This window comes from Dacryopinax primogenitus (genome assembly GCF_000292625.1).
Source record: "Dacryopinax primogenitus strain DJM-731 SS1 chromosome Unknown DACRYscaffold_5, whole genome shotgun sequence".
In the NCBI taxonomy this organism is placed as follows: domain Eukaryota; kingdom Fungi; phylum Basidiomycota; class Dacrymycetes; order Dacrymycetales; family Dacrymycetaceae; genus Dacryopinax; species Dacryopinax primogenitus.
Window position 1 is genome coordinate 1,462,798 of NW_024467202.1, and position 12,175 is coordinate 1,474,972.

The 12,175-nt window shown below is 51.6% G+C and overlaps 4 protein-coding genes across 4 annotated transcripts; 3 read left to right on the top strand and 1 right to left on the bottom strand.

Annotated features, from left to right (window-relative positions):
• Positions 1–2,026: 2,026 nt before the first annotated feature.
• On the top strand, positions 2,027–5,458 carry DACRYDRAFT_115222 (uncharacterized protein; the record flags this gene model as incomplete). The annotated part of the gene is made up of 5 exons (XM_040769958.1): positions 2,027–2,843; positions 2,897–3,025; positions 3,077–3,228; positions 3,278–3,377; positions 3,426–5,458. 5 exons carry the CDS (start codon positions 2,027–2,029, stop codon positions 5,456–5,458), a joined length of 3,231 nt encoding a protein of 1,076 aa, XP_040630829.1.
• Positions 5,459–7,410: 1,952 nt separating this feature from the next.
• On the bottom strand, positions 7,411–9,203 carry DACRYDRAFT_77730 (uncharacterized protein; the record flags this gene model as incomplete). The annotated part of the gene is made up of 7 exons (XM_040776286.1): positions 7,411–8,028; positions 8,084–8,387; positions 8,439–8,517; positions 8,568–8,830; positions 8,880–8,975; positions 9,028–9,062; positions 9,114–9,203. The coding sequence occupies 7 exons, from the start codon at positions 9,201–9,203 to the stop codon at positions 7,714–7,716; spliced, it is 1,182 nt and encodes a 393-aa protein (XP_040630830.1). The 3' UTR covers positions 7,411–7,713.
• A 189-nt stretch (positions 9,204–9,392) lies between these two features.
• Positions 9,393–10,137, top strand: DACRYDRAFT_65043 (Adaptor protein complex sigma subunit; the record flags this gene model as incomplete). Its single annotated transcript, XM_040775769.1, has 6 exons — positions 9,393–9,416; positions 9,474–9,533; positions 9,588–9,659; positions 9,711–9,831; positions 9,883–9,935; positions 9,988–10,137. 6 exons carry the CDS (start codon positions 9,393–9,395, stop codon positions 10,087–10,089), a joined length of 432 nt encoding a protein of 143 aa, XP_040630831.1. The 3' UTR covers positions 10,090–10,137.
• Positions 10,138–10,636: 499 nt separating this feature from the next.
• DACRYDRAFT_65046 (Pkinase-domain-containing protein) lies at positions 10,637–12,145 on the top strand. The gene is made up of 6 exons (XM_040775770.1): positions 10,637–10,825; positions 10,888–11,044; positions 11,097–11,217; positions 11,270–11,607; positions 11,659–11,837; positions 11,891–12,145. The coding sequence occupies exons 1-6, from the start codon at positions 10,789–10,791 to the stop codon at positions 11,938–11,940; spliced, it is 882 nt and encodes a 293-aa protein (XP_040630832.1). The 5' UTR covers positions 10,637–10,788; the 3' UTR covers positions 11,941–12,145.
• The last annotated feature ends 30 nt before the right edge of the window (positions 12,146–12,175 follow it).

Consider the following 12,175-nt stretch of genomic DNA (forward strand, 5'->3'; position numbering starts at 1 on the left):
TGCCCTGACAAGAGGACAGTTGTGGATGGCGCAGCATGGGTGGCCAATAGCTATGCCATCTGTGATGGCACAACTCATAACGTCTGTAGAGGTTGAGTAATGCAACTGGATGATTCAGTGCACTCACAGAGATGCCCATTGCGCTGGATTGTCTTGGTGCACTCAGAGCATGCATGTGCCCAGTGGCGCTGGGCAGTGTAGGCCATGAAAGCATTGCACTCTTGCATGGCATATTTGAGTTGGTTGTACTGGTGATGGGCATTGTTGGGAAGGTGGAGAACACTGCCCTGCTCAGTGTGGTGGAGAAGCAAGGCATAAAGGTCAAAAAGGTTGGATATACTTTCGCCTCAAAGGAGGGACAGGCAATATTGACCTTGGTGCCTGACACTGGCATTTGCCAGTGTCAGGTTGTATATGTCTGCATTTGCAGACAAGGATGCACTATCCCTGCATCAGTCTCTGCTGGTCCTAGGGATGATGCCATCTACCAACCACAAGCAGCCCCTCTGTTAGAGGTACACACTCAGTGAGAAAAAATAACAGATCACTGTCCAGCAGCCCCTCTGGGAAGAGGTATGCACTAGAGGGGAGGGAAGGGAAGGGAAGAACAAATGAATAGACATGCATACTGGGCATGGACAGTCTGCATGTGAAAGAGATGGCAGAGACAGTCTTCAAAAGCCATGTGCTTTTTGGCTTGAAGGACAGATGGCATGCCACCATAGTAGACCTGAACCTCCTCTGCTGCTTGCTTCTCATGGTAAAAGTTGAGGTAGTAGGTCATCCTGCATATCCTGCAGTGCAAGGATATGAGGATGATGGGGATTGCGCCCTGGGCCAGCATGTACAATGTGGCAAAGTGCTGGTTGTGAAGGGTCAACATGGCATGCATGCCAGTGCAAACATGGTGGGGACAGGCATCCCTAAGGCATATTCAGGTTGGGGGGTAGAAATGTTCTATGCCTAGTAGTATATAGATGAATGGGAGATAAGGGGAATGAAAGGAGGAGCTCACCAAGGTTGTATTTCTGCACAAAGCATGCAAAGAAAGGGAGGGGATCTACCAGAGGGCCAGTAGGACATGTAGGATCCCTGTCAGGTGTCCAAGCAGTCCACTGAAGAGCTTGCCAGAGGACAGGAATGTGCCCTGGTGGGAGCCCAAGCAAATCAGAGAGGAAAGCTGTGACTGTGTTTGGTATTGCAGCCAGGGGAGTGTTGAGGTGTTTGATGCCAGGGATTTCTTGCCAGGTGATGCGCATTTGGAGGTGCTGGCAGAGGGTGATGAAGAGGAGGGCTTGCTGGACAGTGAGTCATGGCAAGGACTTGTGTGCTGCCGAAAGCTGGCAAATGAGGTCAAGGAGTAACATGGTGGGTGGGGGAGTTGGTATGAGGAGAGGAGGGGAGGGGAGTTGAGGGAGGGAGGAGTCAGCAAGGGGCAGTGGATTGGCAGTGAGCTCAGCTGGTTGGATGATGATGAGCATGACTGGTGCTGTTTGTCAGGTATAGTAGATAACCAGTGATGATGTACATAATGTAGGAGTACAATGGAATAATATTATGTCACTGAGTAAGATATGTACAGTAAGCAAAAAACACTGCCACGTACCCCGTCCAGAGTCCAGAGGACCCTGCCCCAAAACTCGTATGTACTGCTTTATGTCATGCGCATGATTCCCCCGTTAACGCCGAATACTCAGGGGCGCACTTCTTTACATCATCTCCAATCACAGAAATAGGAACCTTGAAGTAACCTATTTTCATATCCTTAGCTGCAAATCAGTCAAAGTAACCATGCTAAGAATAGTTGCGATGAGTCAAAGTTTGATCTTTCTGCTAACCCAATAAGGAAGTGGCGAAGTCGAGGGCGGTTGGTGCGTGCGCGCCTTCAAGGATGAGGGGATGGAAGCAAATCTGTGGGCCGCTATCCCATGCTCCCTGATGTTGCCGTTCTCTCCCCCTCCATCGTCCCTTGTCTCCTGCAGCTCACCACCACCAAGCAGCGGCGATGAGGGACGACCCACCGGCAATGTCGCCTGCGAACTCTTCAGCACTGTCTGATCTCTCTCGCTCACCATCCCCGGTGAACCATAATCCCCACACACCACATGTGCCAGAGCTGTCTGTCAGACCGCCGCCATCAACCCAGGGCCCTTCCAGCGCGCCTGCCGGCCAATCCCCCCTCACGCTCGCTCGCAGGGGAAGTCACGAATCTGACATGTCGATTCACTCTGACGGATCGTCCTCGCTCACGAACCTCTCTGACGAGCAGCCTGAACCTGACGCGGACGAAAACAGCGAAAACGAGATTGACCCCGAGCGCGATGGTGACGCCGACGCGAAAAATGCGCCCACACCCGAGCCCGTCGGGAACACCCCAAAGCGCTCCGTTATTCCAGATCCGATGTGGGCATGGGCGGCCAAGAAGTCCAAGTCGAAATCCAAATCGAAATCGAAAGACACGAGCGAAGATGAAGCTGATGCTCCCCAAGAGCTTGAAAGCGGTGATCTCGCCGAATCAGATGCTTCCGACCATCGCGACAAGGACGATGATGAACCCTCTGTGAACGGAGCATTGGCCGTGGACGTGAAGGTTCATACTCGCACTGGCACCGTTTCCAGCCGCGCTCGTGCTAATGGCATGACAAAGGAGCTGGCTAAACTGAAGGCGGAGGACAGTACTGGGACGAATGCTACCCCTACCAAGTCACTATCGCTTTCCCCTATCTCCGATGCCGACTCACCAAAGGATGAAGATGCGAAACCTGAAGAGGATGCCGAGGTTCAGAATGATGAAGAGCCCGAACCTGCTGAACAGGAGGCAGTGGCCCCTGTTGTCATCGTTGGTGTGTCCTCGTTCTGCAACATTCATCACACACTGAACCTAACAAAATCCTAGAAGCATTCGATCGTCTGGAAGGGATGGTGACTCTTACCGCGCTTGAAGTTGCTTTGGCCATGACGCGCGACTATTTGTATAACACCAAGATGCAGCAATATGCTATGGAGGAAGAAGCGCTGAATGCTGGTGAGTGTGATCACAATACAAGGATACGTCGAGGATGTACTTTCGGTGCAGGAACCCATCCCGAGCTAATACACCAATGCGAGGAGCTGCAGATCAGGAAAGAAGCACGAGTAGCCATTGCTGAGAAGAAGTATCAAGCTGCTGTTGCTCGCATCAAACGAAAGCGGCAGGAAGACGCACATCTTGTTATGAACACTTGGAGAGTATGTCCTCACTTCATATATTCCTACGCGCTTGCTGACTCTTTGATAGTACGAGAGAGATGAGCTCCTACGTACAATGTCGGATTCATATGTATCCGAAAAGCGTGCATTGGAACGAGAGAAGGCGAATCTAGAGCGATATTCTTCCCGTGCGTAACGAATCATTTATCGGCCGTTATATCACTTACCGTGCGCAGCTCGGCCTGTCACCCCCCCTATGCCTACCGAGTTTGTGGAGGAGCCGCCCAGAAAGCGCGTCAAGGTTGAGAAACTTGTGGGATCAGTCACTGCGAAGAACGTTCGAAAGAACATCCAGTCTGCGCTGACCTATCCAAGCGTGGACAGCGTGTCCGGTGACGATCTAGAGTCTGACCTGATTGCAATGGGTATCCGAAGAAAGCCAGCAGATCCTGCACTTGGTCTTCTCCCGCCCATGGCAAGTGGACAGAGAGACCTTTTACCTGTCATGCCCCAGCCGCAAGGCGACTATCAGCAAATCCTGCAGCCGATACATCAGCAATATGCGCACCAGGCTCCTTTGCACATCCATCATCTCCATCCCCCGTTCCCCCACACACATCAGAGCCACTCGTCGCATCTGCCTCCGCCATCTGGTCAAGTCATTTCACACCATGGATCAGGGTCTTTCCCGCCGTGGGCTCCTGAGCCTCAATCTGCCTACCCATCACAGCAACATCATCATCATGTCCAACACAACCATCCTCCGTCGCACTCACAAGCTCTTTCTGGCCTCCCACCTCATCTACAGACGCAAGGCCCTTCACATTCCCCGACTGGTCACAGGATGAACTACCTGCCCTCCCAGCCTACTACTCACACCGTTCTGCAGTCTGCTGAACGACCGCCTTCATCGAACATGCACATTTCCTCCAATGCACAACCTTTCACCGCTGGACCATTACCGCCAAACACTTGGAATGAGATTCGCAAAGACAGGGAGCTGCCAATGCCAGGCCCATCCAACCACAGGCATGGCAGGAGGTCTAGCCCATTACCCCCTCATCCGTTGCAAGCACCGCAGAGGGATCAGTCGATGTTTCCACCACAAGGGCCACCGGGCATGCACAACCATCCTCCCCCTGGAGGCCCTCCATCTTCTCACTTGTCATCTCTTTCGTCGCATTCCGGCCCGCCTCCGCCTTCTTTGGATCAGCGTCGATCCGCAGAACATCGAGCATCAAAGAGTGGATCGTCGAAACGGAAAGTGGAGGATGAAGTGGAAATGCGGCGAGATGTGAAACGGCCCGAAATGAACCCCCCGCCTAGCTTTAATAATCGGTCTGTCAATATCTCTCCACAAGATCAGCGCAGAGACCCGGGCCGCTCGGCACCTCCAATGGCACCGACCTATCAACAGAATACCGCCAACATCCTGAAAGAGAGGAGTCAGCCTTGGGATCAACCCCCTCCACCTCAAGTTCCTACTACGAATCGGGTCTCCAGACAAGGTCCCCCGGCAGGACCTCCTGTGGGACCCATTTCTCACAATAGTCTCCCGCCGCCACCGCAGAATCGACAATACAGTTCTTCGTCGCAGATGTACCCGGTTGATTATGGTCGGTCACAGCCACATAAATCGTCCACGCTCCCAAGCGCAATGTTCCCCTCTCATCCCACACCGTCTAATCAACCCATGCATAGGCCACCTTCAATGATGGGCTCAGTTGGGCGCCCACCTTCCCCCCCGCCAGCTATGCGCAATCCCAGCATAACCCCACCACATCAGTCCATCTCCCACAGTTCTTCCAATGCCCCAGGCTCCAGGTCGCCTGGCAAGCCAACTTACGGGCCGCCCCCTCCACCGCTCAATGCACCTGGACTGCCCTCGCAACCACCTAGTTCAACGTCAAGCAACCATCTGCGCTCTTCTGGCAGTGATTCTCATAGGAGCGGTATCCCTGTGTCGTCACCGGCGAGCACGGCTCGGGTCTATAGCTTACCCAAGCCATCCGGTGTATCATCAAGCTTGTCCACGATGGGTCCACCACTGCCTCCCCTAAACTCGATGAACGATGTGGCTAAGACGGAGCGTCCTCCGCCGTCCTCTCACAGTGGTCCAATGCCTCCTTCGGTACCAGTTCCAGTACCTCCCCCGACTCAGCTGCCCCCAGTGCAGAAATACGGTCATGGCTTAGCCAGCAAACTATTTGGAAGCTCAGGAATAACGGGTGGGGGCGCGCCTACCGGGGGACGTTCTGCTAGTGGTTGAGGGAAGGAATATGTTTCTTTGTTGTTGTAATTTCATTTCCTTTTCATTTCGCGTTGTATCTCTTGTAATCGCAATGAGCTGGCTGTATATGCAGCGTATGAACTATGGATGGCAGAAGAATTCTGAGCCAACATGTGCGCCTGAAAGGGGAGAGAAGACCCTGTCAGTGGCAATGCAGATCATCTCGTGAATTCCCAAACGACGTTTTGTCGTCTCCTTCAATATTTCGATACACAATACTTCGACTTTCAATTGGACAACAGAGATGTCATTGTCAAGTGTGCTATTGAAAAGGGGTGGTGCGAGTGTGGATAGCGGGCTTGACAGTATATTCAATCTCAACGTGAGTTCCTACGTTGCATTGGAGCATTTGAACTGGAGCATTCTACAGACCACGAAAGCACCCCCCCGTCTTCCCCAAGCAGCTGGCTCATCTATAGCGAAGGAAAAGAAACGGAAAGTCAAAGAGACTGAAGTACAGGACAACACCTCTAAGAAGCCTAGACTTTCTGGCGCCGGCAAAGATGAGACTGGGGTCCCAGTCACATCTCCCACTGCGGGGCTGAATGTGAAGAAGAGCCGGAAGACGACAGCTCAGTCTTACGAGCAGCAACATGAGACGACACTCAGCACCACTGCGACGCCAAGGTTAGAGATATCTCAGAAGCGCGCTGAGAAGAAGAAAACGCCACGGAAGGACGTTCGGAAGGATAGCACGGAGTCAAGAGGCGGCGAGGACGAGGAGGCTAAGGCACGTGAGAATGAGCTGGACGAACAAGACGACACTAAACAGGAGGACGAGGAGGAGGGAGAGGAGGGAGAGGGAGAAGAAAATCAGGATGAGGGAGAGGCACTTCCTGTGCACGAATCTCTTCTAAAGGGTCGAGTCGGTGAAACCCCCTCGAAGAAGAGGAAACGGAATGATGGTGTCGACGAAGAGACAGACGCTCGCACGGTGTTTGTTGGCAATGTTGCCGTCCATGTCTTGAAGCCGAAGGTGTGTGTATTGGCAATGTATGGAGCACATCTGTCCTAACTTCCTATTTCAGGAGCTGAAAAAGCAGCTCATTCAACATCTTACGTCATTTGTGCCTCACTGCGAGGTAGAATCGATCCGATTTCGGTCTGTCCCATTCAAGACACCAACCTCCAATCTTGCAGATCAGAGTGAGCAAATTCACAACCCGTCCGCAAAAGAGACCAAGAGTCACGAACGTGCCGAGCAATGGTGGAAAAAGTCGTCGGATCCTTCGGCTGGGGTCGTATATCAAACCGAGGCCGAGAAGAAAAAAGTCGCCTTCATCAAAGGCGAATTCCACGAGAGTATCGACACAGCCAATGCATACGCGATCTTCGCACCTCTAAAGGCAGATAAGGCAGACGATTCTCCCCTCACAGGCGCCGAAGTTGCAAGTCTTATCGTTGAGCGCGCGAATGGGAGTACGTTCCTGGGCAAAACGTTGCGGGTGGATCGTATCGGCAAACAAGCTTCTGGATGGGGTAGTTCTGACCCGAAGCTTACCGTATTCGTCGGCAATCTCGACTTTGCAGCGAAGGAAGAGGCTATACGGACTTTTTTCGAGGAGTTGGTGAAGAGTGAAAGAGGAGAGCCAGCGAAGTCATGGGTTGCAACTGTTCGCGTTGTCAGGGATAAGACAACGCAGTTGGGTAAGGGATTCGCTTACGTGTCCTTCGTCGTAAGTTTCGGTTTTCTTACAATTTGCAGTACTAACCAAGGCTCTTTAGGATCGGGAATGTGTCGACTATGTTTTGGCAGCTGATGCAGATCAGCTGAAAATGGCTAAGCGAACTCTCCGAGTTCAGCGATGCAAGACTGCTCCAACAAACAAAACTGCACCGTCTTCTGACAAGCTCCGCACTTTGCCTGAGAAAGCCGGAGCGGGCAGGAGCGTGAAACCTAGACCTGCTCCGGTGGACGTCCCTAAGGGAGATCCTAAGCTTGGTGAACGACTGGCAGGCTTAGACAAGGATGCTCGCAGGGCTGTCAAAGCAGCAGATGCAGACCGTGTAGCTCGTCGTTTAGCGAAGAAAAAGGCCCGAGCAGCGATGGTGAAGGGCAAAGGCGCTGTCAATCTAGAAAGAGGCGCAAGGGAACGCAAACGGGTGGACAAACACGGGAAAGGCTCTGCGACGAAGCCACGGATGAAGAGTGCTCGGGCAATTGCTAAGCGCAACCAGAAGAAGTAAATATATAAGGATTCATCGTAATGATACCAGTCTACCTAGAATACATTTCAAGCCTCTGCAGGCGTTTCTACAACGGGAGAACGTGTTCCTGGAGGCGTAACAGCCCCATACGTGGTCTCTAAATCCTCCCTAGGGAGTTCCAGCGCACGTACTTCCTTGGCACTGTCGTATCCGACAGCCGAAAAGGCAAAAAGAACCAGGACAGCACCGAAAACGGTTTGGAGGGTAGCCCAATGGCCCATCCACATATCTCCCAAAACGGCCAGGGGTATCGTTAGGCTGAGCCCAATTGTCACTACTAAAGGGGTGGTTTTCAGCATAGCGAGCACATATAGATAGTCGCTGGAGAGTGTGATGAACATCTGTAAATTCCGTCAGGGGGATGCTTTCATGCTCAGCATAATAGACCACACGCACATTCAGCCCCAATGCGCCCCACGCCATTCCATCCGTCGGTAACGCAAATGGCTCGATCCCCGTAAGGTGTAGGACGATCGCTATTGGCCAGAGTCCAAAGGTATTGAACAGACCAACGAATCCAAAGAAAAGTTGCGCATTGAGACGAGACTCGTGTTGGGCACGGATTTTGAGGAACAGAACGTAGAGGGCGTAGAAGAGCGCGGAAAGGAGAGCTAGCATGTCTCCTAGGACAACGTACGCCGAGGTGGATGGCTTGTCCGATGTTCCGTCGGAAAGCGATACAAGCAGAATGCCAGAGAAACTGTCAATAATGATGAGAACTGTTGATCTTCAGCTCGATGATACGACATACCTCGCAATGACAGCACCGAGTTTCGCCAAAGTGAACAACTCTACCCCAAACATCCTTCCAATCACAAGAGTAAAGAAGCCTGAAAGCGAATCAGAATATGAGCGATAAACTATATTTGGGCATACTGACCACTCATGCTCGCAAGGATAGTGCTACTCGCAACACTTGTATACTCTAACGAAGCATTTACTGACCAGTTCGCCGCAAACCAAAGGACACAGAAGATCGCGCCAAGGCTCGCATGTTCGCGCACGGTCAAGGGCGGCAGAATTCCTTCCTGCGGAGGCGGTGGGAGATGTGGAGGACTGAGAGAGTGGGCGGATCGTACTCGCTCTAGTGACACTCGACGTCCACGCACCGGCGCCTCAGGTGCAAGGACAGAGTAATCGCCGCTGTATGCGGTCAAAAGGATGTCACAACGTATGTGTACATAGGGTATACCGGGCTTCATCTCCTTTGGCCTTTCGCTCCCACCACAGTTTGCCAAGCTGGGGCAACAGATAGAGCGAGAATGTGCTTGTGTTGAGATACGTGATCCTGTGAATGTGTGAGATAGCTAGTTTGGACATCTCTACTATGAAGTGCGCACAGGAACGGTTTATTGTAGCCAGTGATGAAGAGGTGCTACGGAGTCATCATCAATGCCAGCACCAGGGAGGCTGGGGATCAGCGCACCTGTGTGAGGAAGTTGGAGAATGTCCACTCGAAGACTACGATAACCAGGAGAGCGATACCGAATGCATAGTTTGCGCGATCCGCAGACATACTGTCAAAGTATATCATAATAGTATCTAGAGCAGGACAGAGTCTATATTCGCATCTTCGAATTAGAGAGCATGAGATAGGAGAGCATGAGAGGGGTCGTGCGATAGCGTTGCTGATTAGGGATTGCGAGATTGCTTTGCCGTTGACGCCACAGGTTATGAGTCCCTTACCGACATTTCAGCAACCACCATGATTCGGTTTATCCTTGTTCAAGTCAGTATCTGTTGCTAGCCATCCAGAGGGACAAAATGTTAATCAAGCGAGTTGCAGAATCGGCAAGGGAAGACACGGCTGTCAAAGTGGTATGTGCCGTTCGATGACGAGGAGAAGGTGCGCCCTTTTGTCAGCTTGACCCAGTATCAGTCTGCTCATGGATCGGTATAGGTTCGGTTACGAGGCGAAGTACACCGGCTCATAGCTCCTCGAGACCAGAAGTGGCAGTCCAACTTCGTAGAGGTCTGCATTTTGCGCGTTCACTCAATAGTCGGTGACTGATACGAGTCCTAGTTCCGCAATTACAAGATCGTCTACAGACGCTACGCTGGGCTCTTCTTCTGTCTCTGCATCGACCAAAATGATAACGAGCTGGCATACCTGGAGGCGATCCATCTCTTTGTGGAGATTTTGGGTGCGTGAATCTGACGGGAACTGCGCAGAACTGAAACTAATGGCCATCTAGATGCCTTCTTTCAAAACGTGTGCGAGCTGGATCTCGTTTTCAATTTCTACAAGGTGAGGTACCCCTGAGAAAGTTTTCCAAAAGCTGCTGACGGTGCGGTGCCAGGCATATGCTATTTTGGATGAGATTTTCCTCGCCGGAGAAATAGAAGAGACCAGTAAAGCCGTCATCCTGGAGCGACTGGATTACTTGGATCGGCTTGAATAGGGTGTTGCTCTGTTTCATTAGCATTTGTACCCTATATGTATTCATGATACCCCCTCTACCCATTCGGTATGTCTCGAGTTTCTCCTGCAAGCTGGTGGAAAGATAATCTGTTCGGACTTGCATTGAGGAGTGAAGACTATCTGTTGAGCGCTGACCATCAAAGCGGATGGGCATTAGCTCTCTGTTTGAAATCTAACATCTGATATCTCGGAGTCCTGTCCTTGTCAAAGTTGCGAAGAAGAGGGACGTCCCAAGTAAATTGAAACGGCCCAGGAGATCAGATACCAACCGGTCCCGTGCTCTTCGCGTCGAGCACGCGTCGCGCCTTTTGTCATGCGCATCTAGTTTGCCTTGTACACGCTTCCTTTACACTTTCAGTCATTTACGTACATGTAATAAGCAAATTACAATCACAAATCAAGCAGATCTAAGTTCAATTATCTAACGCGTTACTAGAAATTTGGCAACGCATAATATTGTTCAAGCACGTGGCATTTTCGGTCCGAGCGCCCAAAGCTGAACCTAAGTTTACCCTAGCTCAGCCTCCCTCACCGCATCACTTCGTCTCGTCACGTCAACACCTCACCGACTCTCCCCACCACCCAGTCCAACAACAGATTCCTTATCCTATCATCAGTCCTCTCGTTTACTACCACCACGCCCTTCCCTCAACCATATCCCTGTCCAGCAGCTCTGTGAATGGAGAATTACACAAGAATAGAGAAGATCGGCGAGGGTGAGCTCTCAGTCGCCTTTTCTTGCTCGCGTTGTTAACCAAGATTCATTTGGTGTATGCAGGTACGTATGGTGTCGTCTACAAGGCTCGACACATTCAAACAGGCGATGTTGTCGCGCTCAAGAAGATTCGTTTGGAGGCAGAGGACGAGGGCGTGCCCAGCACCGCAATCAGGGAGATCTCCATCCTCAAGGAGATCCGGAGCGAGAACGTCGTAAGGTACGCGCTGCTTCTACTGAGACTCCTATATCCTCACTAATATGCTCCTAAGGTTGCTTGATGTCATCCACGGAGACGCCAAGCTCTACCTTGTCTTCGAGTTCTTAGACATGGATCTGAAGCGCTATATGGAGAGCGTCCCCCCCGACGGTCTTAACGCAGATGTCGTCCGTGTACGTACAATTGTCCACGTACTTTGAGATTCGTCGCTCATCTGACTTGTAGAAATTTACGTACCAACTCATCAAGGGCCTGTATTATTGCCACGCTCATCGGGTTCTGCACCGTGATCTCAAGCCCCAAAATCTTTTGATTGACAAAAAAGGCAACCTCAAACTCGCTGACTTTGGGCTCGCTCGTGCGTTCGGCATTCCTCTCCGCACCTACACCCATGAAGTCGTCACCCTTTGGTATCGTGCCCCGGAGGTCCTTCTCGGCTCGAGACATTATTCCACAGCCGTTGATTTGTGGTCCGTTGGCTGCATCTTCGCAGAAATGGCGATGCATGGCCAGCCGCTCTTCCCAGGGGACTCGGAGATTGACCAGATCTTCCGTATCTTCCGGTGAGTCGTTCTTGTTTTATTTGCCTCGAACACCTAATTCATATCTTACAGTACACTTGGTACACCAGACGAAGATGTTTGGCCTGGGGTTCGGCAATTGCCTGACTACAAGGCCTCCTTCCCGCAATGGGCTCCTATTGATCTTTCCAAGCAAATATGGCGTCTCGACGAGGCCGGCTGGGATCTTCTCCAGCGCACGCTTATCTATGATACAGCGAATCGTATTTCAGGTGAGAGAAGATTCGACGAGGTTGACTTGACGGTTGTCTGATTGCATACTTAGCCAAACGTGCGCTTGTCCACCCTTACTTTGAGGGCTTCACCGATTATTAGGCTGCGGAGTCGGCTCATGTTTTCCTTTCCTTATCGCGAGCATTGTATTTCCATCATCCGTCCTTTATGCCGCCAGCGACGTTTGCCTACACTTGCTGCATCGTGTTCTTCACCGCATCACTCACGACAGCACTCCTTGCACCTTATCCCTCCTTTTTTTGTGCACATGGACGTAATTGAGGACGGTAACTTTCGTTCCGTTTTCAACCTCATCGTAATACCCACTGTTGAAAAT

What these genes read in the sequence shown, in the direction of transcription:
- DACRYDRAFT_65046 (XM_040775770.1), top strand. Translation starts at nt 10,789, where the DNA reads ATGGAGAATTACACAAGAATAGAGAAGATCGGCGAGG. An exon ending in CGGAGCGAGAACGTCGTAAG is followed by an intron (nt 11,045 to 11,096) that starts GTACGCGCTGCT and finishes TATGCTCCTAAG; the next exon opens with GTTGCTTGATGTCATCCACG. An exon ending in TTAACGCAGATGTCGTCCGT is followed by an intron (nt 11,218 to 11,269) that starts GTACGTACAATT and finishes TCTGACTTGTAG; the next exon opens with AAATTTACGTACCAACTCAT.